Consider the following 27,673-nt stretch of genomic DNA (forward strand, 5'->3'; position numbering starts at 1 on the left):
TGAACCAGGCGTTGAGTTCCAGCGTCGGGAAAGGCATTTAAAACTAATTGTGCTGTAACATCCGGGTTCTTCCTCCTGCGGGGAAGGACAGCGTGGACTCTGCTGCGCTTCTACAGTCTTCAGCCCCGGCTCCGAGGTAAGACAAGAGCTACTGCTGGTGTTTAAAGGTACAACGGGTTGCATTTAACTCCTACAGATTAAGATTTATACTTATTTTAGCCAGGATGATAAAAGAGATGATGTGTACATATGTATCTGTTTTGCCTTTGATGTTGTTCTGAGCACGTAGACTTGTTTTCCTCGTTTGCTGAATTATTTTGAGGTTTCACGCGGGGTAGAGCGGAAGACGCCTGAAAACATTGCACACACATTTATACACACACACACACACACACACACCAACGCAGTAATGGCTCAGTATGTAGGATCCTGGATGCAAACTTTAATGGCGCGTTTGTCTTGCTTTCAAACAAAAGTGTGTTCATATTTATTTTTCTCTATAATTTAAAATAAGTCGCAATGATATTTGAAGCATAACCAGTTGCAACCAGTTGTGACATATTTACCATGTGTCATGGTGTGTATGAGAACGTGTGAATGTGACAGCTGACGCAGCGCTGGAAAAGCCTCGGCAGTCCACTCCGTATCACTCCCAGACAAATTTCAGCATGATTGTGGTTTCCCTGTTTGTAATGGCCTTGTAAATGTTTCCATTCGCGCTTAAACACATGCCACATGGTACAGGTTTACACCCTCACATAAGGCTTGTGTGTGTGTGTGTGTGTGTGCACACGGCGCGTACAGGGTGGGAGGGGGGCTTGTGGTTAAATAAAAAAAACAACAACAACATCCACACACAATCGAAGCTTCACAGGGATGGAACAGGTTTTGTTCAGTGTTTGTCTTTGACCCTGAGCGCCTGGTAAACTTGTACTGATGCGTAAGTGTATTTCCCTTGCGTCACAGCTCCACCGTGACGTCATAACTGGTCAGACGTCACGTCGTAGCTGGACGCCTGAGTGTTGATCTACATACGGGTAGGTATGGCCCTTCAATTCCATTCTGTTTATTCTGTGAGATTAGCCCAGTAGAGATGTCCGAGTTTAAAGTTTAATATCTTGCAACACTGGGATAGCTTTCAACCAGTGGTGGCAGGTCAATAAGGGGCGCTGGGGCGCCGCCCCCTTACAGTTAGGCAGAGAGGAATGCTACTTTAACATGTAATTATTAAACATAAGAAATATGTCTTTTAATAATGAAATAAAGTAATACATAGACAAACGAGTGTTTATGTAGGCGCGTAATTTTTTTAAAAGCATGTGATTTGAGGCTGAGCTCTAATTGGAATTTATCAAATCATCCTTGGGGCGTAGCACTGTGTGCCCCCAACCCTCACATTTTTGTTCCTAGCGAATTAATATTGTTTTTAAATATTTGGGCTCATGTGATTGGACCATTCCCAACGACTCTCTTCAAAACGAATGTATTGAATAGTGATTGACTGGAGTGGAAGCCAGCTAAATATGAGAGAAAATTCTGTAATTTCTTTGCTAAAATACTCCTTCACAAGGCGATCGGATGAAGAAAGAAAAAAAGTTAAAGAGCTTGGACCAGATCGACCTGATCTTCTAATTAAGCAGCAGTCAAGTGATTGCGACCGAGCTTACACTCAGTGCTTTTCTTTTGATGCCATTATCACCAGGTTGCCTTGCTTCCATTTGTACCGCCACCTGTTGCGGAAGGTTGTTGACTCTAATTGAAAATGAGTCATATCCTGTGCAGGACTAGTGGCTTGTTACCCTGGATTTGGGTTGGTAAATAGTGGCTTTTTAGAGTAATGATATGATATGCAGTTGAGAGGGAGAGAGAGAGACAATCAACTTAAATTATGCACAATTGTCTTGAATGTCCTTGTGTGCTTGGGGTTTAAGGTTTCCCTTCACTAAATATAAGGGTTCTAGCCCAAAACCTGCTCCAGCATGGTAATGGCCTTTGTGTATTAAGTGAGATTCATAAAGACATGCACTGTAAATCCATATTTGCTCACTCTAATTATTTTTTTTTAATATACAGCTTGCACATAAAACTTTGAATACATCAACATGAAAGTATTAGTACACCTGACAGTTATTTTATCCTGTTATCCTTAAAAGTTTTGTTAGGCTTATGAATATTTTTTATTTACACTGATAAATAGATTGTGTTTTTTAAGTATATATATTTTTTTTCTACATGACATAAAATTGTCAAATGAAAATAAGAGAACAACGCTTTTGTTTTCCATGCACCTTATCTTGTTGGGTCTGGGGGTATCATCTCACTGCAGGGAACAAGCACACACTTATACAAGTTACAGGACACACATACAAACTCCGCCCACACAGACCAGAGCAAGGCTGAAACTTTGAACCCTCAAGGTGGAAGGCAACAGCACTAACCACTAAGCCATACTATTTCCAGGTGGCCTCCCATCCAAGTGTTACCCTAGCTCAACACTCTGTACAAATGTTTTTGTACTTTTTTAATGTAGTCATATATATATATATATATATATATATATATATATATATATATATATATATATAATATTAGAATAGCTGAAAATATGCACAAGCCTGGTTAGCACATGAATGGCATGGTGGCTCAGTGATTAGTACTGTTGCCTTCCAGCTTTAGGGTTGGAGGTGTGAATCTTGCTCTGGTCTGTGTGGGTGGAGATTCTGTAACTTTCATAAGTGTGTACTTGTGCCTTGCAATAAGTTGCATGAACCAACATAGGATAAGATGTATGGAAGATAAAAGTGTGGATGAGTGTTAAATTTCATTTAACATTTTTATATCATTTAGACATGCATTTTCTGCTTAAAAACACACAATCTGACTTTGTGATTGTGTGAATTAAAAAAGTTTTAACCTAACATAAATTGTGAGGGTAATACCACATAATAACTCAGTGTCAGATGTAGTAATACATTTCATGTTAATGCATGAAAAAAGTTTTGTGTGCAAGCTGTTTCCTGTGTGACTTGTACAGGATTCTGACCTTAACCCTGCTGAACACCTTGGAAGTGAATTGTAGTTCAGACTATGCACTAGGCCTTGTTGCCCAACATCATTGCCTGACATCATAATGTTCTTGTGACTGATTAAGCAAATCCCCACAATCATGCTCCAATCACATTACACTAGTCAAAAAAACTCCATATTAATCCTCATAGTTTTGAAAAGGGATGTTCAGCACACACATAGGGGTGTGATTGTCAGGTGGTCACATACAGTACATAGCTTACATTACTACATCACATTTTATTGGGATTAAGGCAGTCTTGTCCATCATAGGTCATAGGTTTCTTTCTTGCTTGCCACTTTGCGAAGTTATTCAGGAAATTATCACAGCCCAGCTCTCTAACAGGCTCTGACTCAATAGTCAGCAGCCTCTTTGGGATTTTAGAACAGAGTTGTTAATTTTTTTATTTGAACAATGGGAAATTAACTTTGGCTTCTCTTTACACTTTTGATTGCTTACTTACTGTTGGGATTTAGTTATATTTGGTAAATTCCCTTGCTTTGTGCCAGGATTCACTGTGATTTCTTTTGCCAAATGAATTTGTATTTCTTATTATTTAATCATATATGGTGCAAAGAATATTGTTAGTTAAGTGATTAAATCCTCTTCTGCCAAGTGGGAGCCCCGGGTTTGGTTCCTGGTCAGTGCACTAAACTCAGCCACTGATGTTGTGGCATATATTTGTCATTTACCATTATTTACTGAATATAAGCACGCATAACAAGGCATTGCTGGTTTTCCATTAATTTAAATATTTATTTTAATGCTAAGCACAGTGCAGTATATACTGTATGTGTTACTGTATGAGTGATATTTATTAACACTTTAATTAACATGATTCTAAACAAATGCCTTGAAGTTTAATAGATTGCAGCCGAGCTGTTTGCATTAACTTTTAATTGTTGAATTAATGCTTAGAGTGTTGCATTAACACCCAGCAGTGTTTATACCAGTCCAATTAGACTCAGAAAAACTCTAAAAGTGTTAAATAAACACAATAAATTTTTTATTACTTTTTGCAGTTTTACATCTTATTCCGTCCCATTTCTGGTGTTTGTGCATGTTCTTCACATGCTTGGTGGATTTCCTCAGGTTTCCTTCCACAATCAGATGACATGCAGATAAGGCTGATTGGCTTCTCAATTTGCCTGTAGTGTGTATATTTGTGTGTGCTCTGCAGTGGATTGGCACCTTGTCCAGGATATAACCCACCTCATGCAAGTCTTCTGGGATTTTGACTTCCCATAATCCTTTACAGCCTTAGCAGTATAGAAAATAAATAAATTAATAAAATTGTTTATTTTTATTTATGTAATTGAAAATGAGTGGCTTGTGACCATGGATTTGGGTGGTGCAGGAAGATATTAATAATGACATAGACTGAGACAAAATTGCTAGATAAAGGCTATGGGCTACTAAATAGTATCACCAAGTTGCCACAGTTGGACCCTAACCTTAACCCTTACCCACAAAGTTGCCTTACCCTAACCCTCAACTGCTGGATAAGGGCGTGTGCCAAATGCCATAAATGTAATGTATAAGCTCTTGTGGTAGGTGGGGCCTGTCAAAGTGAAAACAAATCAATGAGGTTGAGAGAATTACGAGACAGGATTCTGGGGAAGGATACAAAACGATTTCTGCAGCACGCAATGTGCCCAGGAAAACAGTATCCTCCATCATTCTCAAATGGAAGAGATTTGGAACAAACAACAGTCTTCCCCGATCTGTCCACCCAGCTGAGCTGAGTAATTTGAAATAAGGGGACAATCCCACTGGGAGTTTGCCAAAAGCCCCTAAAGGATTTTTAGACCATGAGGAACAAAATCTTGTCTGATGACACAAAGATTGAACAAATCGAATCAAGAAATCAGGCCCTGCACATCACCTGATTAAAACCATCTCTACAGACAGCATGGTGACAGCATCATGCTGTGGGGATGTTTTTATGCAACTGGGACTAGGAGTCTAGTCAGAGTAGGATCTTAATCTGAGGTGATGGTTTAGATTTCAACAAGATGATGATAGAACAAGCATAGCGATTCAAAAAAACAAAAAACAACAACAACTCAAGAGTGGCTTCAGAACAAATCAGAACTCAGCCAGAATCTGGACCTGAACCCAATAATCTTTCAGGTCTGGAAAGACCTGAAAATAGCTGTGGACTGATGGTGCCCTATCAACTCGGTTAAGCTTGAATGAATCTGCCAAGAAGAGTGGGAGTAATGTTTAAAAGAAAGGTGCGCCCTACCTATAGCATCATTCCCATTGCTGCCGAAGGTGCTCTAATGGAAGATTTTAATCTTTTCTTTTCTTTATAAATTAACAAAATACTCCAAACAAAATGTGGAAAACTTGAAAGGGTCTAAAAACTTCCCCCTCGTACTGTATGTACGTCCTCGTTAATCCATTGAGCTTGTGCACCTTCTCCCATTTATTAATTTGTTCTCTCTCAACCTCTCTCTTACTCATTTAACTGCTCAATCACTTTTAATCACTGAAACACTCATTCATTCATTTAGTCATAGTCCTGGAGCCCTTCCCAGGAGACTTTAGGCATGAGACTGGGTGTCCATCTCAGGGCGCACACACACACACACACACACACACACACACACACACTGGATGTGCCAGTATTGTACAGTATTGCCCCATAGTTTGCACACAGACTCAAGGCAGAAAATTAAACCGTCGAGGAACTTGATCCTGGAGGAAATTAAATTCATTTTTCAGCTCAGTTTTATTTATTAATTAATTATTAATTAATTATTATTATTTATTTTTTTTACAGTTTTAACAATTACAATAGTTACAAGGTAACATTGGCATAGAAAAGCTCCCCAAAATAATATCAGAAAGACATCTTGTGAAAAACCAAATTTAAAATACTGTGGTTATGTTCACAAGAGTTTTAATACAAAATAGGCTTCTGTGATATAATGCTATTATTAATGCCTACAGAATACTACACTGACACAATATCAGCAGTCTCTTCTGACTCATCATGAGTCACCCACAAATATGAAACCCAGAGTGGCAGAAAGTTTAGCATGCTCTGGTATTTGAGCACTCAGAGAATAGATGCAATGTTATAAATTATTAGTCAAAAATAAGGCTAAAGAGCATAATTTTTCTTCCCCCCTTGGCAGATAAGCCAAGTGACATGTGAATCTGGAATGACTTTCCATTTAATAATTTGTTACAAAGTCCCTCCATTTTGAGAGGCTCAGAATTAATAGAACAAATTAATATTATCATAAATATTGGTGTTATTTTCACTGGGTTTAATTTTAAACTTAACCGCCTGAAGTCTGGAAACCATGGACATCACCAAATGCTGAGTTCCCTATCTTAAGATGCTTTGCCACACCTTTACTGCAGCCATCATTTGCTCAATGTTTCTGGGTTTTCTTACAGTTCAGTAATTGAAAATAATTCTGAGCTAGGTTAAGGGCCAGTTGACTAACTCATCTATTTAAATTTTTTTATTTCTTTGTCTTGGGTTGCTTTCATGGTGCATTGAGATTAGACTTATTGTGATATATATATATATCTGCCTCTGAGAAGTTGTGCACACATCTTTGCCCAAACATAAATTTATTTAGCTCTGGATGTTTTCTTCCTGTACTCCTAACAAGCACATTTGCAGTTCTCAGTTCTCACTCTCCGAAAGAGGGTGTATGATGTTGAATGTTTATTTCTTCTAGAAAATTATGTTTTATTATATTGGTTTGCACTTTTTACATTTTGCTCAAATATCCACACTTTTATTTAAAGCTACTTTACAAAATTATATAAATTCCACAATTTCTTTAAAAATAAAATCATTTTAATTATTTATGATTTATGTAGGAAACAGTGTGTCACAAAACATGACTTTAGCTGGAATTCACAGACTGGGTCACATTTAGAAATGTATGTCTAATCAGCAGGCCAGAGGGGATAGTGGCAAGGAAAAAACTCCCTAAGATTATATAAGGAAGAAACATTTTTTGGAACTAGGCCCAAAAGAGAACCAATCCTTATCTTGAACCTATAAACCAGGAAATTAATTATATTTTTAAGATAAAGTGTGTTTTGGTGAAATCATCAGCTGTTCAGTAGTGGAGACTTGAGGGCAAACCTGTTGATGACAATTGCAGTGATTATGCTGGTGTGGCAGTTTAAACCAATTGCAGTTCAAAGCCATCTCCATGGTTTCCAAGTGTATCTTTAGGCTGTCTATACGAGGCCATCCTTGGTAGCTGCAACTGGTTTCCAAGTGATGAAAACACAAACCAGATGAAGAGCATCAGGATGAATCAGAAGTGGGTCAGGATTACTGCTGCTTAATGAGTAGCCTGTGTAGCTAAACAGAGAGAAAAGCAAAGAGACAGAGAGAACGAGAGAGAAAAAGAGAGATTAAGTATTTTATTGACATGCAACCGCAGACAACATCTAAACCTTTACCAAAACTGTTCAAGCTCACGAACCCTCCAGATTTGCCTAAGAAAAACAATTCACAAAATTCATGACTAAACAAGTGTTTACAACCTGTGCCATTTACTGTAGGCAGTTCAGGGTACCAAGAAATAGCCTGCACCTTTAATCAAAACTAGTGTAGCGGATCATTAAAAAAACAAAACAAAAAAAAAAAACAGGCTCACTTGGGCATTGTGGTGTGAAACTTTTTCAGTGCTTTATAATGATTTATACATATTTCCACACTTTTTTTTACAATCAATTCCTAATTTTTATTTTTTATTTTGTACTGCTGCTCTACGACAATTGCCATTGTGAAAAACCTTATACTCAACAGAGCAAATCAATGCAATAGTTTGCAGAGAGCACAGTATTCATAGTCATTTATAGTCCAGTAGTATGCAAATGAAGATTCAAGAAGGATTCGTGAAAAATTGTTGTTTGTATTCCATGCAAAAATGGGGTGGTTTAAAAAGTTTAAAAAGTAGTTTTGTTACACGTCCACAAATGGCAGCACATGACTGCACACACAATCACAGGAAGCGCCAAACTTCATAAGTCAGTGTGCCAAAAGACATTGTCCTGTGCACACGATAGCTGTGCAACTGAATAAAAAATGAAATTCTGTGTAAAACTAGGCAAATCTGCCACAGAGGCTTATGACGATTGGGGAAATTTACGGCAATGCTGCAACGAGTCGTCCAAGGTGTTTTGAGTGGCACACATGCTTTAAGAGTAGCACTGGAAGATGGTGAGAAATTAGGAAAACTTTCAATGAGCCCAACCCCTAAAAATGCTAAAACGATTTGGCAATTATGATCGTCATTCCATAACCACCCTACTTGCCAGATAATAATAAAATATTAATAAGTAAGTAAAAAGTAATAAAGCACTTTCTTGTAAACAGAGCTAATCTCAAAACTTTTTCATACCACGTTGTAAAAAAAAAGGGTACCAGGCCAAAGTTCAAATTGTCCACATGTTTAATGTAGTTACTAAATATTGTAATGTAATATTGTTGTTGGTCTTTTGGCTGCTCCTGGTTAGGGGTTACCACAGCAGACCATCCGATCCGCACGTACAAGCTTGGCACAAGTTTTACGCCAAATACCCTCCCATTTTAGCTGGGCTGCTCCCAGTGACTGGGGTTTGGGCACTGGCTTGGAATTAAACCCAGGCCTTCAGTATTTGCAGGCGAAACACCTACCACTGAGCTACCAGTGCCCTCATTATATATAATATTACAATATATATATATATATATATATACAGTATATATAAAATACTATAGCAATTTATATACACTACCGTTCAAAAGTATGGGGTCACTTGCAAATTTCTTTGTTTTTGTTTAGTAATTCATTTTCTACATTCTACAATTAAAACTATAAAATAACACATATGGAATTAGGCAATTACATAACAACAACAAAAACAGCAGTTAGTTGTTATTTTAAGACACAGGGGTCAGCCTTTCTGTAATAGTTCTTGCAAGAACAGTATTGTCAAGTGCATTTTCAAAATCCGTCAAGCACCATAATGAAACTGGCTCTCATAAAGACCATCCCAGGAGGGCGAGACCAAAACCTACCTCTGCCGACGAGAAGTTCATTTAGAGTTATCAGCCTGAAAAATGACCAATTAACAGCACCTCAGATTAGAGGCGTTATGAAGTCTTTACAGAGCATAAGTAGCAGAAACATCTCACCATTAACTGTTCAAAGGAGATTAATGCATTTTTGGACACCTTTAATTCCTAACATAAAAATAAAATTCAGACCTCAGGTCAAATAAAATTTTATTGATGGGAACTAATTCAGTACCCTTGGTCTATATAGTTAAGGTATCTGGCGGCATAATATTTTTGTACTATTTCATCCATCCATTTAAGAACCTCTGTACACATTCACACACTACAGGCAGTTTGGAATTGCCAATTAGCCTAATCTGCTATCTGTCCTTGGACTGTGGGAGGAAACCGGAGACCCCGGAGGAAACCCACCAAGCACCGGGAGAAAATGCACACAGACCTAACGCAGGAATCAAACCAAGAATCTGGAGGTGCAAGGCGACAGTGCTAACCACTAAGCCACTGTGCCACCTTTTGTACTATTATGTGTAAAAAAAATAAATCTGAAGTTGTTTTCAGAAAATCTATTATTTTATGATATGTATAAAAGATAATTTAAAAAATATGGACATTTTTAGGATCTGTATTCATGCCATGAAGGTTTTTTTTAATTATTTTATTAGGCGTATTTAGAACCTGGTGTAGTAGTGGATGTTTCCACGTATTGATCCACCCCTTCTCCAGAATAACTAGCTAAACTTAGCTGATATGTTGTGCATTATTTACAAATAGTTATAGCTTGGAAACAACAGCTGGCGCAGCTCCTGATTGGATGCTGAGAGTGTCAGGCTGCGCGTGCCTCCGCTGTCATTGGTGCGGCTGAAGTTGAGAGCAGCTTGCTCGTGCCGAAGCAGGAAGAGGACAGCGGGCAGCCAGCTAGCGTCCATATCACACACACACGCACACACACACACATCAGCACTCTGCCTAAACACAAACCACAACACAAAAAACACATCTCCTTCGACATTCCGCTGGATTGTGTCTTTAACTGTGAGTATGGCGCTTTTATGTCTAAGAACTCGACTTGAAACGATAGACATTTTTTTATTTCGTGAACTGCACGCGACCCTGCTCGGGACGAATCGGTTTTCTGTTCGGTGAGCAGGGCGGATTGGGGCTGCGTGCTGGGGTTATTGTGCGATTTCCGAAAGCTGCGTTCGGTTTTTAAGGCGTGTTTCTATGCTTATGCTCGTTTTTGCACCGAGGTGTTATTTTGTTTCTCCTCCTGATGGAGGCTGACGTCAAGCGAGCTGTGTCCGCGCGCGACGCAGCAAAAAAAAAAAAAAGAAAAAGAAACGAAACGTCGTCCTCCTTCGGTTTGGCAGTTAACTTTAGTTTTTAAAGATTTCATCACACGGTGTTTAGGAGGCTCATGCAGGCGTCGGTCGCGTCTATAGCAAAGACAACCCCGCGTTAATATGCGCGTTTGTTATTTAACATTTTTGTCGCTCCGAAGTTCACGAGCGTGCAGTTTAGTCGGAAGCTCGCGCGGGCGGTGCGCGTGCGGTCGGCCTCATTAACGGAAAGCACGAGCTTGCACGGGTCAGGTGCAATAGCGCTGCTCTTACTCAGCTAACGATGTCTGGGTTAACTACGTACTGCACTGTGATTTTGTTTCAACTAAATGAAAAGAAAAGGCTTTTTTAGTCAGTGCGCGAGGAAGTCAGACACTTGAGAATTTACACTTCATTTGACTCTTTTTGCCGACATTTTTTTAACAGCCCACAATCTGGAGGAGTTTAAATGCAGTGTCAAATCTCATTTACATTTATTCTGTATGCGCATTTCTTTCACCCTGAATTGCAGCAAGCCTTTTTTATAATGCATTCTTCTTCTTTTTCTTGGCACAACACAACAGTCCATATTTGCCCGATGGGGCAGTTAGGGTTAATGTATTTGGTTGTCAAGTTGTTTAAAAATTAACTGTAGCTTTTTGCTAGATTTTTATCTATATTTATATAAATAAAAGAAAGTTTTTTTCTGTTTGTTGGTCAGAACTCGCTCTTTAAATAATATCTTTACGATTCATACATTGGAGGACCAGAAACCAGCCTCAGAAAATTTCTTCTGTATGTCTGTTCATTCAGATTTTGTCTACCGTAATGCAAAACTGGCTGGGCAGAATTTAATGAAACTTCCTTCGGTATCTACCTAAAGTTAAACCTGCACCATAAATTTAATCAGAATGTTGAGTAGAAGTGAAGTTATGAGCAGTTATGTGTAAGAATACGTTACAGCATCTAGTCCTTTTTTTGGACGAATACACACTAACTCAACAGAGCCAATCAATGCGTTTACCATGTATACACAGACTATGTATACCGTGTATACAAGCCAGCAAAATCCATAATATACACACACGACAGCGTGACTCATCATTACTCATCATTACTTCGAAAACACTATGAAAATTGAACCTTGCACCAAAATTTCAATCGTAATGTTGAGTAGAAGGGAAGTTAAGAATTGCACCAGGAAGAAACCAGTGCCATCATCCAGCATAAAACCAGTGCCAAGTTGTGTGCGGATCGAACAGTCTGTTGTGGCGATCCCTTAATAGGAGCAGCCAACAACAAGATCAAATGATTCAATTTTTGGTTTATTCAATAGAACAATTTGAGCCCTATACTGTTTTGGCAAGGCAAAACACATTTTTAAAAAACATATAAAAATCATCTTTATTCTTTAAGCCTGTGCTAACATCCAAAAGGCAGTTAAATGGGGATACAATGGAAGAAAGAGAATTCTTGCTGAAGGGACAGAAGCGCTGAAATGTAAATGTACAAACTTCAGATTAACAGCTCAGAACTGTAACCACTGAGCACCCCTGCCAAAGCAACGTCATATTCCCCCAACTGGCATTTAACTTCTAACTGATAGTTGGTAATAATAGTAGGTTACGTCGGTTTCTCAAAGTACATTTAGAAGACATAGTGTTATGCGGCACCATCATAACTCGTTTAGAAACTGATATAACTTGTCTAGTATTGATTTGTGATGCATCATGGAGTGTTCAAAAAATACTTCAGTCTAATGCATCCGAAACAGTTTTCTCTGTCAGCCATGTTAGTAACAGTGAAAGGATAAGCAGAAGAGTGGGAAAGGAGAAGAGTGGGAGCAAAGCAAATTTTATGGCATGAAAGAGACTAGCAAGATTGAGTGTACTTTTAAGAAAAGGTAATAAACTGTTTGTTTTCTTGCCTGTCATATTGCTTGTGACCAGGGTCGTACATTTAAGCGTAAAAGTTTTTAATATCATTACACCGAAAGGGTATTACAGTTTAATTACAGTGTCAGTCAAAAGTCTGGACACAGTGTTTTTTGTTTTGTGATTTACTCTAGAACATTATGAACTATGAAATAACTGTATTGCATTATGTAATTATGTAATAATTTTTCCAAAAAATTCAGGAACCAGGTAAAAAAATATAAGTAATGTCTATAATTTAGTAATATTTGAAATAGAGCTGCATGATTTGATAAAAGAAATCACATTGTGATTTAAACAGCAACGTTTAACTATTAAATATACAATTTTGCATTCATATGTATTTGGACATAGCAAAAAGTTGAACAATCAATCTCATGTTTGCCAATATTTATTTATTAAATTAACTCAATTATTTTTAAACGTAAGCTAATTCATAAATTATTGACAAACTCTTGCACTTGTGATTATTTGTGCAGCACTAAGCTAGAACCACATTTAATGTCATCATGTTCTATGTTGTTTCAGCAGATGTTTATCAGTCTTTCACATTGTTTTGGATATTTTTTGGCATGCTCTTTTGTACAACCTTGCTTTAATTTATTGATATTTGATCATTCATTTAAAATCCAATCATCATTGCCTTGAGGACGGTATTTTGCCTTGATCATTCAAATATTGTAGATATGTATGGACTCTACAGTATGTACCCTAAAAAAGTACACTATGTCTAAGTTTCCAGGTAAAAGATTCAGATTAAAGGTACAATGGAGAAAGGTACCACCATATTGACAAGAAAAGGTAGCAGGTAACAGTTTTATCATCCTCCAAAATATTGTTTGTCTGTTTTAGACTGTGCCTTTGAAATTATATTATTATGATTATTATTATTGAAGATCTAGAGACAATAAATTATAACCATAACATCCAGATGTTGTATAAAATGTCTGTAAAGAATGTAAAAAACAGAAACTGATGTTCATTTAATGTTTTCCTACTGAATTTTTTCACCTGTTATTTGACATGACTCAAACGTTAAAGCAAGTGCATTCTGAGTCTGCAGTTATCTTTATTAGCAAGCTCAAAGGGTTGCCTCGCCGTAGACATGTTCTAGTTAATTTATTTTAATGGACCGCATCAAGGTGTCTAATGACCTACAACAGCCACCACATGTTTATTTGGAGCTCGTTATGCTGCAGATTAATGGCGGCGCTGGTTCTAAGAGTCAGTGAGATCAGAAAACAGTCCTTGCAAAGCCCGAAACAGAAGTTCTCGCTTTCACTGTGTTGTTGGTCTTATAATTTCTAAATAAGGCATTGAAACGTTTGTTCTGAAATGTATGTAAGTGAAAGAACAGATTTCAGTAACACTGTAGGAGTGTGATTTTGCTAAGCTTGGTGTCATTAATTTTCCTCTTAATCATGGTCTAATGATTAGCAGTCAAAAGGCTTACAACATCATAGAATGTGGTACAATAGTTTATGTCTATTTTTGGTTTGATACATCATTTTTGATTTTATTAAATGTGATATTGTAGTATTAAATTGTGATAAATTGCAGACTTTGACTACTACTGGTAGATAAGATGTTTTGGGGAAGTAAATCAATAGCAGTCCTGAGCAGAATTATCTGAAAACCCCCAAAATGTGTTCAATAAGCTTTTTTGTTCATGTCATACAAAGTGACAATCTGTCTGCTGCATTCATATCGTTGCTAAGTGAATCGATCTGGCTTTTTTGTTTAATGCAGTGCTCCTTTGAGTCTGAATGAATACAGTGTGCCCTGTGCAGGAATTGTGCTGCTGTCAGAAATGTGTGTAGAAAACATGCACATTAAAGCATCTATTATTTATTATTATGAAAAATTTAGGTACAATTATCAACATTTAGATACAGTACGATCAGATTGGATTAGAAGCTTTCCAGGGGTAATATGTGTTAACACCACTGGAACGTTTAACTAATGATACTTCCGTGTTCCAGGTATTATAATTACCGCTAATTACACTATGTCCACACGTAGCCAGGTATTTTTAAAAACTGAGATTTTTCTACTTCGTTTTTTAAAAATAATTCTCTCCACACGGCCTACGTTTTAAAAATATCTTTGTCCACATGAAAACGGCAAATGCCCTGTTATGTGCTGTTAGGATCAGATGCAGAAGCCTAGACAAAATGCCATCACCGGTTGCTCTTAGTAGAAGTCCGACCGGGTCTCGTCCAATACCGCAGTCGTTGTCTGCGTGTTCTGTGTCGTCAGAATTTGGTATGTCGCAGCAGTGAGCTTTGTAGTACATTCAGACACCTCTGTTTGTTAACATAATGTGTGGGAAACTGCCCGTGTATGTACACGCAAGTCCAGTAAGCAACGTTAACACAGTCACTGGTTTACTGTACTTAAGTCCACCATTGCACAAATCTCCTCATAAACAAAGCTGACGTCAAATCAAGGAGACTAGCACACAGACAATTGCATCATCGGCACACATGGTGAGCTTACAACAAGCCGAAATCTGTTTCCCCTGTCCTCACAACACCACTGAAATCAAAGTTTTTAAAAATCTTTATTTCGGATGGAGTCTTCCAAAAGCTTCGCTTTCAATGACCAAAACCAATAGTGTTATGTGATATAACACCCAACATAGAGCACTAGCTTTTCATTTAACTCTATTTGGAAGTTAACCCCGGAACCCAGAAGTTAACAGAGATGATATTTTAAAGCGGAATAGTGGAAATATAAAGAGAAACTTGGAATATTTACAGGACTGTCCACCACCTTCATGGTTTACATTTCCTCACATTTAAAACCACTTTCACCCCTGTTTATTACACTAAACGTCAGTCCCCAGCTCCACCGGTAGCAGTTAATAAGTTCCACCAGTTGAGGATGTATATGTGTTGGCGGAGCAAAAATAACTGGCTAAATAAAGAAACAAACCATAGTCTGTTGATAATAAATAGTGTTTGCAGAGCTGTTGTATAAAAGCAAAATCACACTCGAGGTCATGCCTTACTGCTGGATATAACATGGCTGAGATACGGTCATAGGCACAATGGCGCACTATAGCACTCTCTCTCTCTCTAATTATACAGGTATTATACAGTTAGCTTGAGAAATCGCCAGTAGTCCAAGGGTGCCACCATTATTCTTTTGAATAGGGAACCCCATATGAAATGCTTTGAATACAGTGTAGCCTTGGGTTGTATAAAAAGCACGGTTACGCCTGAATAGTTACAAAACATACAAATGTATAGCGGGGTAAGCGAATTAAATGTCTAAATCTAGTATTCAACAGTTCTCTTTAGCAGTAGTGTTTAGCAGTTTTGTGCAAATAATGTTATGAAAGGTTAAAATGCTGGATTATTTCTGTAAGTTAATGATAGACTGTATAATGGCTCGTGAATCATTCGCAGGATAGTATATTCAGTATCAGCCTTTCCGAAGTAGAAAAAAGCTGTGATTCAGAAGCAGATGACTGAAAACCTATGCTTACAAAATAAAAACAAGATGCGAAGGAAAAAAAAAAACTAGTTTTTAAACACAGTTTAATATTTGATTTTTAAGTAGCTTTCAATCAGAAGTTATTGCTATTTCATAATAGTTATTGTTTTATTATTGATTTCGTTTTATGATTTAATTTTAAACACATTATTTCTATTGCGTACATTTACATACATACATTTATTTCTGTATTACATTTTCAGATATTTTACATGATGTAAGTCTTATACTTGGTAAACAAACTGTGTAAACGAGATGAGACTGTCCGTTCCCAGCATAGTCAAATGAGAACATTATGATATTCACTGTGGCACAATAGTTCCTGTTATCTTGTTCAGAACTAGAGGTGTGTGCACTACTGTTGTTTTTTTCCACTCGCGCCCACTTTCACAAACAGCAAACATTCTTGACCATTTACAAGCTCACGGTTTTCTTGCTTTTACCTGCCTACAGTTTATAATAAATTTAGTTGGAGTTGTTTCTCAAAATCAATACATATCTGTCGTTTAAAGAACAGTGACCCTGCTGAGGTAAAAGCAGTTACTGAGAATTGGGAAACACAATACATATATTATACAGAGGCACTTAAGGAACCCACCAACAACCACGTTACATTTCATTTTTCCATTGCCTGCTTGTGTGACTGTTTGTCACACCTCTAGTGTAAACACATATCTGGTGTTAAATAAAGCCAAGAAATAGCTACAGAACCCTTAATTCGATAATCTATTTCTAAAGCAATTTTATTTCTTTGACCCTTTTAGATTTTCTTGGAAAGCATGTGATGAGCCCAGCTCAGAAACAGGTCTTCCTCAGCCAGAACGGTGGCAAGTGCTGTAACCATGTAGATGGTTGTCCCCATGGTAAAACCATGGGTAGAGCTCGGCCTGAGCATTGTTTGAAGAAGGCCAAGGAATTAAAGCATACAGCTAAGAGAGACAAGCAAAAGAGACAACAACAACACATGGAAGACTGGCTCCATGATGAATGTAAGACAGGAGCCAAGTTAAAAAAAGGCAGGACTATGAAGGTTGTGTCTAAAAAGGGCAATGCAACAGTGTCCAAGAAATTGACTGAGGAGAGGAATAGGAAGCTATACCCACTACGACGAAGACGTAACAAATCAAAAGATGAGGCCTTAAGTTGCCAAGTCCTGCTTACCCGTCTTGAGGGGAATGATTTTGAACCGGACATCGAATTGCATGAGGAAGAACCAAATGCAATTTCCAAAAGGCGTCGGCGAAAAAAGAGAAACAAACTCAACCAAAAGCTAGTGAACACCAATGAATCAATACAAATACCACCTAAAACTAAATATGAAGCAAGTACAAATACAGTTCTAGCTCAGGAGCCTCGTAAACGCCGGCTTGCCTCTCTTAATGCCGAGGCTGTCAACAGCCTGCTGCTGGAGAAAACAGATGTACCACTAAGCAGCAAGCTCCCTAAGAAACAGCACCATGAGACCACACCTGTTTTTAATGAAACAGATGATGCAAAGATCTGCTCCCTGTCACAAACTGCTGCTCAAGCCCGCAAGACTGAAATGTGCCAAAACCACAAGAAGGCAAGGAAGAGAAAGTCAGAAGAAAAAGACAGCAATGATCTGAATCTGTACACTCCTACTCCTAAACGGCTCGCCGGACTCAACGCTGCAGCTCTGATGAAGCTCACAAGCTCCACTACAGGAAGTAAGCAGCGAGTAAAAACAGACAGTAAAAGTATTGGTTCTGCAGGGAAGCAAACTGCATGCTGTAAATCCCACGTGCAACAGCCGAAAAAGCAAGGACTCAAAAAGGCGTTACCTCAGGGTGGTGGTGCAGCTCGTAAGATCAAGGGCAGTGAGTCTAAACTGAAGTGGGACGGACCTGCTGACTGTCACTGCTTAGCCAAATCAGGGTATCATTCTCATGGCGTGATGGGATATCCTATTAAAGTGGTAAAAGAAGAGCAGGTGGAAACTGAGCTTGGGCCTTGCTACTGCTGTTCCGCAGAAGGATCAGTAGAATACTGTCACAGGTTGGCGCTTTATCTGAGCCAGAAGGCCTGCAGTGAGACAGACAAGCATCCTGTGACTTCAGTAAAGCATGAATGCCTGGTAGCCTCGTCTTCACTGGCCCACCCAGCCCTTACCCTTAGTGCCCACCCGTGCCCGTGTGCTGACACCTGCTACCCTAGTTACTTTGTTCACTTTGCAAATCATGGGCCTCGTTCAGTTTGCCTAAGTTCGCAGCCACTACCATGTGCACACAGCTCCATGTGTCCCAGCAGGGTCCCTGCGTCAAAGCTGCTGTCCAACTCTGTCTCCCACGCCTCAGGAATCTCACACCCTGCCTTCTGTAGTTCAGTCCGCTCTCCTTGCTGCAGTGAAGGCTGCAGGGTTGGCGGTTACACTTTCAGCACTATGCAGCCTGTCACCAGCAGGGCGTGCTCTTATGCCACAGGCTGCACCAACTGTAACCATCAAATTAAAACAGGTAATACATAATAAGGGAACTGTTTAAAATCATGTCTATATCATTATTTTGGCATGGTCCCTTTGGGGCATGCAAATAGAAAGTAAAGTCCTCAGTAACAATGAGGTTTTTCAACTTTTTTGTCATCTGTTGCTTTTGATTTCGAAGAGAGTAATGTTTGATTGGCATGCTCCATTGCATGTAAAAATGCTCCACCATTCATTAAAATTCTCTACCGAAGGTGAAGTTGAATACAGAATGTGTTTTAGCCATTCGTTCCAATGTTGTGTTGAAATTTTTTTAAAGTTATTCACTGTTGTCATTTCACATAAAAAAAACAGACAATCTAGTGCTAAAAATGCAAAAGCAAAGTTTACAGAAAAGCCTTTTACTGCATTGCATATTAATACATTTTCTGCTGGATGCCAGAAATTTCTATTGAAAGTAGTCATAGTCTTTTTAAGTTATTGTAGATAATTTGTCACTCATACCAAACACTATGCTATATTTTTGCTTGTGCAGAGGGCTACTCTTCACCTCAAGTGGATCAAAGTTCCTCTCTGCCTGTTTCACCAGCCCTGCCCCTTTCTAGCTGCCCATTGCCTAGGCTAAGCCGATCCCCTACGGTTCTCCCACGTCTTCTGAACACACTTGCAGACAACAGACAGACAGAGGTCAAGCTCAGAGGACCAAAAGAATGCCCTCAAAAAACTAAACCACCCAATGGCTCTATTGGAGCAGGACCCACAAAACTGTCCCAGAAACAGCCAGTTCCCAGTGCCAAACACCAGAAAAAACTACACCGCCACCGGACAACGAACGGCTGGCGCCCTTTTGGAGAACCCATAGAGAAAGAAGTCTTTATTGCGGTGAGTTTTTTTCCCCTAGTTGTTAATGTGGTTTGCCCTAAAGAGCATTCCTAAAGAAAATGCGTTGTTCTGCAGGGGGAGGACATGACAGCACTGCGTCAGTGTTATGAAGGAGTAATGCGAGACGGAGAGGTGATTCGGATCAGAGATACAGTGCTGTTGCGCTCCGGACCACGCAAAAAATCCTTACCATACGTGGCTAAGATATCAGCTTTGTGGGACGACCCTAAGACAGGTGAGGAACTGTTTACAGTGATTATCAACGCACTTTAAACTTTAATATTTGTATTGAGTTTGTGGGAATAGGTGGAGAAAAGTGTCAGGTGTGTTGTGGGATAAAAGAGTATCAGCGAGAATGAAAGGAAAGGTGTAGAGGACAGGTGAGACCAGTGATGCTCTATGGCTTAGAGACAGTGGCACTGAAGAAAAGAGCTAGAGGTAGCAGAGTTGAAAATGTTGAGGTTCTCTTTGGGTGGATCGATCAAGAATGAGTTTATCAGAGGGACAACCCACGTTAGATGTTTTGGAGATAAAGTCAGAGAGGCCAGATTGAGGTAGTTTGGACATTTTTAGAGGAGGGATTGTGAATTTATTGGTAGAAGGATGCTGAGGTTGGAACTGCCAGGCAGGAGGTCTAGAGGAAGACCAAAGAGGAGATTTATGGATGCAGTGAGAGAGGACATGAAGTTAGTTGGTGTGAGAGAAGAGGATGCAGAGGATAGAGTTAGATGGAGGCAGATGATTCGCTGTGACGCCCCCTGAAAGGGAACAGCCGAAAAATAAAGAGGATTTGTATTGAGTTTGTAGGGTAATTCTGCTGCTATTGGCTTAAAGTAGGCTTGCTTATTTTAAAGGACATAAAAACGTACACCTAATTCCTGATGAAATGTTTCTTGCATACATGTAGTTTTGTGCTTATAGAGGATTACTTAAAAAGGGGACCGTACTGAAAGAATTGCTAGTTATTAGCAATTTTCAGCTTAAGTGAAAAAAAGAGTGCTCTGCTTGACTCATGTACACTCTCATACAATGGTAGAAGGCTATTTATTTAAGATTTATTTAATGCACATGGATTACTTTTTATGTTTCTACGTTTACATGTGTGTGTTTACTTGTGTGCTTATGTTTAAACTGACTGTTAATGCCACTAAATATTAGTTTTGTAAATGGCATGTCAATATATGAAACGGTATTCATAATGTTTAAAGGTGAGTTCCACAATATGAGACATACCAGAATCAAATTTGTTCATTAAAGAATCTCTGTCTTAGAATTTTTTTCTTTTTTTTTTTTAGTTTTGCTTGGCTTTTAATGTTAAGACTGTGACACTCCAAATGTATTTAAGGTCTTTAAGTTGTTAAAGAATGTGCTGCGATTGACCTTTGCTTGTTTGCCTTATCTTTCAGGAGAGCTGATGATGAGCCTGTTCTGGTACTATCGACCAGAACACACACAGGGAGGCAGAGATCCCAGCATGCACTGTGAGGTGAGACATTAACTCATCCCAGACAGCTCTGATGGGCAGTTTACTAATGTTTCCTTTTTTACTTCAGCGTAGACACATACTTCAGCCAGGCTTATTCAACAGTCAGTGTTGTACTGCAGAAAGCTTCTATTTAGTTGTTTTAAAAAGAAAAAATATTTAAAAAATGTGAAATTGTGAAACGTTAACAAGGTTTATTAAAAGCTATTATGACTTACCTCTCATCTTTTGACAGTTTATAAGAAACAAATGTTAAAATAAAAGCAAAAAAAAAAAAAAAAGATAAATACAAAATAAAAATATACTATATAATATTATAATATTACTTGGATAAAGGAATTCTTTATGGCTTTACACATTAAATTTCAGTTTTCAACAGTCCCAGTCATGATTAAAAAGACGTCTTCACAAGAGTATTTTATAATATCGTAATACGAGGGGGTAGTCAAGTCAAGCCGAACTTGTGATGAAGTTGAATGAAGGTGTAATATCTGATTGACATTTACAGGAGAATTCAAGCACAATATGGTGATGAGACTATAAATGTTTTAAAGAAGCCCGTATGTCTGTGAATGATGATCCCGGCTGAGGTGGCTCGGAGCTCGCTGCAGTCATTCTCACGAACAATCCGCGAACGCTTCATCCATGAAACTCAACCGATACCTTGTCGCCAGCTCGTGGAAGAGATTGCACATCTGTCTGTGGGAACTGTACAGACACTCATTCACGAACAACACTTGCATATTACAGGAACTCGGCTGGGAGTTACTGTCACATCCCTTGTACAGTCCTGTCCTCAGTCCAAGCCATCTCCAAATGTTTGGGACATTAAAAGCAGTTCCTGCAAGGCCATTCTTTCAAATGTGAAGCATCCAGGCAGTCTGATCGTGGCTGCTCTATACCATACTGACAGAACCTTTTAACTTGATGGTATCCAAGCACTATTAAATCGCTGAGAGTGTGCATTAGTGTAGCAGGGGATTATATAGTGAAATAAAGGTTTTTTTTACTCTCATAACTTTGTTCTGTTGCACAATCAAAAGGCCTTGACTTGACTTGACACCCCCCCCCCCTTTATATAATTTAATATTATACTGCAGTGAATCCTTATGCTTCATTTCATCTAATACTTTATTGAAAATTTAAGGAAAAGGTTCAAGGTAAGCACGTAAAATCATCTGCAAAAAGGTTTTTAACAGCGTTCCATGCCTTCACCACAGTTTAACATTTGGCCCGGCTGTTTTTTTGGATCATTTCCAGAATGAAATTTTCGCCTCTCGGCACCAAGATGAAAACAGCGTGGCCTGTATCGAGGACAGATGCTATGTTTTACCTTTAGCACAGTACTGTAGGTAAGATATTTCACTATTTTAATGGTAAGATCTTAAATAAATGTACTCAATAAGGACATTATTAACGGCTCTCCTCCTCCTAAAAATATATGAGTGTTAAACTCTTAATCAACTGTCTTTCGTGTAGATTTTGTGCCTTGGTAAAGCGCCGCTCAGAGGGTGTGCCCAACAGCGTCTCCGTGGTGCCTCAGCCCTCTGACAGTGCTGTCCCCACTCACCGAATTGTGCCCGAAGACGTTGATCCCGAGCTGGTTTACCTATGCCGCCATGTCTACGACTTCCGCTACGGCCGCATACTGAAGAACCTGCAGTAAGGGTGCGAGGCTGCGTGCATCGCACACACACTCCTGCACCTCACTAATGATGGAAAGCCTTCATACTAAAAAGATCCCTGTGCAACCTACTGCTCTCTTTGTTTTGAAAATCCTGATTTATTGTTTAAAAAAAAAAAAAAAGATCTGTTTTTTATGTTATTTGCTCAGGAGGGTCGACCGCACAGAGGTCTGGGGTTGTTGAACAAGATGCTTTTTTTAAACTGTCTTCACATTCCCAGAGTGGCAGCATTCGAAGCGAGTGCTACAGAAGAATAGAAATGATGGCTTTACTGAGTTCTTAATCAGATTTTTAAATTCTCAGTAGAAATTAGGTTTTATTTACCCTTCCATTTAAAGTTGGAAGGGAATTTATATTTCTCTTTGGTGATTTGTCTTCTACACTGGACTGTATTACTGGCAGAGGGAAATCAGATAAAGCTGCCGTTTCAGATTCAGAGTGTAATCAGATAGAGTTGCTTCAATAGGCATGTCTGTCCACCAGTAATTGCTGCAGGAGTAGATGCTTGTCTTTTTCGTTTCTCTCATGTTTTGCTTTATCGTGTAGAGGTCAGTTTGTAATAGTGTTCTTCTTGTTTCTTGCTTTACATTACTCAGTTGGCAGCTAGTTTTGACCGAAACCTCTAAGACTTTAACTCCTATAGTAAAACCAAAGGTCAGCTCAGTGCTAATCTCTGTTCTCACTCACTAAGCTCTGAGGAACTGTGCCATATTATTCCACAGATAGGAGAAGCTAACACATGTTTTTCCAAGCAAAGACATCTTATCATGTATTAACCTGCATGTGTCCATTTTATCATGCTTCTAGTCACAATAGTTGAATTGCACTAATCTCTTCCTTATTTTGTTTTTTTGTTGTTGTTTCTTTGCTGTAATTCAAATTTACATTGAGATTGCTGATTTTATCAACATGCCAGCGTTTTGGTCAGCAAGGAAGTGCACAGGAAGGATGTCTGAGAGCTAAATCTATCAACAAGAAAGTCATAATATTTTGCCACTTGTCTCTTAAGATGGACATCTATAATTTTTAAGTGCATTCGTGATCTACAGGTCTAAGTCTAAGAGCGCTTTTACACCCGTGAATAATTTGCCATGTCACAATTAAAGTGAAACTGATACTGTTGGTTTCATTTGCACTTAGTTTTGGTTTGTTTTCACACTACACCTAATTAAACAAACCAATTAGCATGGGCTTGCGCAATATTGCTGTATCTATGATCATGAATTTCCCTTTTAAAATTTAACCCATGGTCTAAAAAAAGATAAGAAATATGCATTTTCTTCATTTTTAGAAAATGGCGGGGGGCATAATAATATTACTTGGAAATTACAGCAAAAAAAAAAAAAGCTCAGGTGGACAGCAGATTTTTAAAAGTAATTCTGCAGTAATGCACAGTTATTATTATTATTATTATTATTATTAATAATAATAATAATAATAATCATCATAATAATAACAATAGTCATATTTTTTACAGTGTTAATGGAGCAACACATTTTTACAGTTCAATGTGTAGAGCAGGAAAGAATACAAACCAGTGTATTTAATAACTCTCTATTAAACACTTTGTTGTGGGCCTTTTTAGGTAAAAAAAAAAAAAAAAAAAGATATATTTCCTATTCTTTCCTAAAAAAGCTTTTTATGAGTTTTAAATCAAAACATTTTAGTGGTATCCCTAATAAATGTAGTAAACTGATGTCAAATTTATACTTGTATAATATAAATGATGGAAAAAGGACAAATCATTCCAGATTCACTTGTTGGCTGATTCATCTTCCATTTTATTGGGCAAAAAAGTCATTCTAGTGTTATGTTTTCTGCTCATGCCCAGGGCTAGAGCACACTAACCTTTTGCCACTCTGGGGTAATTACCATCTTGTTTGACATTTTATGCTTTACATTAACGAGTCAGGAGTGAGTGTGGCAATAATCCAGTTTTATGTCCACAGACAGGAACAAAAGAAAAATATGTGGACTGAAACATACTGTCTTGCTGCACCTCACACTCACTCTCTCACTCACTGACTGACTGACTGATTGCCCTAACCCCAACCTGAAACTACATTACCCACAATGCAGTGCGTCTATATATTAACCTTTTACTATCTAACACTAGCGTGTGTCTGTGTTTATGTAGATCTCCTATGCAAAATGCGTAACAGCTGGCAGGTCTGGTAATATAACATAATAAATCACTGGATATCAAGTCACTGTAATATCGTGTAATGATGGGAATTTCGTTATATTCCGCTTTGAAATGCAGAGGAAACATTCACACACCGAGTGAGTAGTTAGCGCTAAATACATTTTCAAACTTGTTGTGCAAGCCTTTATTTTTTCTTTTTATTTGTCAGTGCAAACACCTAGAACATATTTTTGTAGTGCTACAGCTCTGTCCTTTGGCTCAGTTTGCACTTTAGACTAAATGCTATCCGTGTAGCCTTTATCGTCATCTAAACCTGATGACTGTGTGAAACATCTTAATTGTGTTGGTTGAATCAGGGCCTATGTGCTTAGAGATAAAATTTAATATTCTATAAAATCAGTAGTGACCTCTAAGCTTTTGAACAAAATAAGTAATAATTAGCACTTTTTATATTAGCTGGCGCTAGTAGATTTCAGTGTTTGAGATGCTTAAGATTAGGAATGCTTTTTATTTTGCATTTTTAATGCTTAACTCATAAACCATGGCCATGCTCGTATATATGAATTGTTGACATGTTGAACTGTTGTACCGTGGGATCAGAATTTATCTTTTTTAGTAAGGTAGTTTAGATGGCTTTCCAGCATTATATATATATATATATATATATATATAAATGTATGTTTAATGTGTGAAGAACCCAGAAGCTGTTTTATTCCATTGTATAATTGGCACGGATTTTGCTGCAGTTAAGCCTTGATCAGCAAGTCTACTTTAAAACTAAAATAGATATAATAATAATAATGGTGTTTAAAATGAAATGACATCCTTTTTAAACTCCATATTCATTAAAGAAAAAAAAATCTGTATTTAAATTTGTCCTGCAAACATGAGACATTTTATTTAGGCTATTTCTAAAAGTAGAATATGCAATATATTTTGGGAACTATTTTCGAGGAATCAATTTAAACATGATTAAAAAATGTGGATTATAAATTGAAAATAATAACAACCAAATAAGCATAAGCTATGGACAGTGTTTCTTTTTTTTCTTTTTTTTTCCTTTTTTTTTTTTTTGGTTAGATTGGAATCCAAAGGTATGGATTACTCGAGAGCCATTCGTGTAGAAGAAATTAATTGTACATATCCTTAATTATTGAAGAATGACCCGATCATGTTTTGAATAAGAGATAAAACATTGCACAATACATTTTTATTACTTATAAGTAATTCTATTTAAAGAAGTTATTTAATATTGAGTATAGAAATGATATAGATCTCTATATTTCAAGTAATCAAGTCATTTTAGTTTTAAAGTGTTTTGAATTGCTGTTGCAATACGTCTAAGTGAATGCCATACTTTTTCTTTTTTCTTTTTGTTTGTCTTTTATAAATTATGAAGTAGTTCGGTGAAATGATTAAAAACTAAAACTGTTTTATTTATGGTGTACTGGCATCAAGGTTAAAGACCAAAGCACACTCTTAAACTGGTGCCCCTTTATGTGTATATTGCATCTATGTGGGGTTACCCTGTACAATACTGCAGAAGGACTTTCTGTCAGAAAACCAATCAGTCAGGTACTTGAATGATCAGTTTTGTAGTTTCTTATAATATTAGTTTTACATGTGGCCTTTGCCCATTTACTATGAGTTGTCTTGGTTTTATTCACAGGATAGGGCCAAATATCACTTAATAACGGTTGTATACATGGCAGGAAAAGTAAATAAACTTGAGAATGCTGTACTCTGAATATATTTCTGAACATAAACAGCAGGTGACAACAGTGTCACTTCATTGTTCGTTTGGTCATTGTGAGATAGAGGCTGCTGTTTTTTGTGTTTCTCTATTTGTTTTTATTTGTCTTTTTTTTTATTTCACTTTGAGGTCTCCTGATCTTTAGATAACCAACATGTGCCAGGATGACCTCGTGAGCTCAAAGGCTCCTCATGGAAGGCTCTACAGCAAGTTTTTCATCACAGTGGTCAGCTTACCTGATTATTAAAGAAACCTGGACTTCTTAAAATTATAAATAGATTTAAAGCCTAATTAAAAGCCAATTTTCATAAGGAAACTAGAAGAGAGAGGCAGGGTTTTGTCTCTAAAATGGCTGTTTCTGTTTTCTACAAGGTATTTTGGTTGACCACTTTGTTGCAATAAAATTTGCTAATATGCTTTTCATGGATTAATAATTCTTCTTTAATCACAGTGACCAAAAAAACAAGATTTTTTTTTTCTTCCCAATCTCTGACCAATATTAAACTCAATGTTTGTTTCTGTGATGCTAGTTTAATGCTTACTTGCTAACATATATTTTGATAGAATAGAACAGTGCTTAAACAGAGGTTATTTTTGAATGGGGCTGGGGGGATGTGTTTTTATCAGTGTCGCTAGGTCATGCACTTTTTTAATGACAACAAGAATCCCTGCTGATTATTGTCAAATGAAAGAGTATTTATAAAAATCTTTTGTTAAAACCTGTTTAAAGTGTTTTATTGCTTCTTTTAACAGCACACAAGACACATTGTATAGTCAAACTCAGGGGTCTTTATATCTTGCCTGTTAGAATAAAAGTAGCAGAATCTAAGGGCTTATTATGACCGTATTCATTTTTAGTAAATTTTGGAGAGGAGCTAAAAACAATACAAAGATAAGACTTTAGAGGACATTGTATAGTGTTTCTGCAGCATACCATACATAAAAGACAAGACACAAATAGACATAAAAAGTAAGACAAAGATAATAACAAGTAAGAATTAAATAAAGATTGAATGAGTTGCAGTCAAATGAATGCTAAAAATACTGAAAATATTAAAATTTTATGTATACATGTTAAGCATCCTCTAAAATTTTATAGTATTAAAAGTATATTGCATTGTCCGTAGATGTAGTTACAGTTGCATTATTGTGTCCAGGGCAGATAATACATAAATATACTATAATACATAGATCAAAAGATGGATCAAAGTGCAGAATTGCACAGTTTGGTGGCTGCTTGGGGAAAAAGACCTGCAAGAACCTTCTTTCCTGAAGAGAAGCGGAGTCAATCTCCCTTTCAGTGTACTCATTTATCCCTGTTGTGTTTTATGGACTAACTGGAAGCGGTTCTTAATGATTACTGACACCTTTGCCAGCATGACAATGTCTGTCACTATCTCCACAGTGTCCACTGTGC

The 27,673-nt window shown here is 37.7% G+C and overlaps 1 protein-coding gene across 2 annotated transcripts; it reads left to right on the top strand.

Moving 5' to 3' along the window:
- On the top strand, positions 1-26,973 carry LOC128515156 (bromo adjacent homology domain-containing 1 protein). 2 transcript variants are annotated; one of them, XM_053489210.1, is made up of 7 exons: positions 1-136; positions 16,632-18,341; positions 18,843-19,189; positions 19,265-19,424; positions 20,596-20,675; positions 21,933-22,024; positions 22,152-26,973. In XM_053489210.1, the coding sequence occupies exons 2-7, from the start codon at positions 16,652-16,654 to the stop codon at positions 22,336-22,338; spliced, it is 2,556 nt and encodes an 851-aa protein (XP_053345185.1). In that variant the 5' UTR covers positions 1-136; positions 16,632-16,651; the 3' UTR covers positions 22,339-26,973. The 2 variants fall into 2 exon arrangements, with proteins under 2 accessions (XP_053345185.1, XP_053345184.1); XM_053489209.1 differs by lacking the exon at positions 1-136 and adding an exon at positions 10,027-10,148.
- The last annotated feature ends 700 nt before the right edge of the window (positions 26,974-27,673 follow it).

Source organism: Clarias gariepinus, chromosome 27 (assembly GCF_024256425.1).
Source record: "Clarias gariepinus isolate MV-2021 ecotype Netherlands chromosome 27, CGAR_prim_01v2, whole genome shotgun sequence".
Lineage (NCBI taxonomy): Eukaryota > Metazoa > Chordata > Actinopteri > Siluriformes > Clariidae > Clarias > Clarias gariepinus.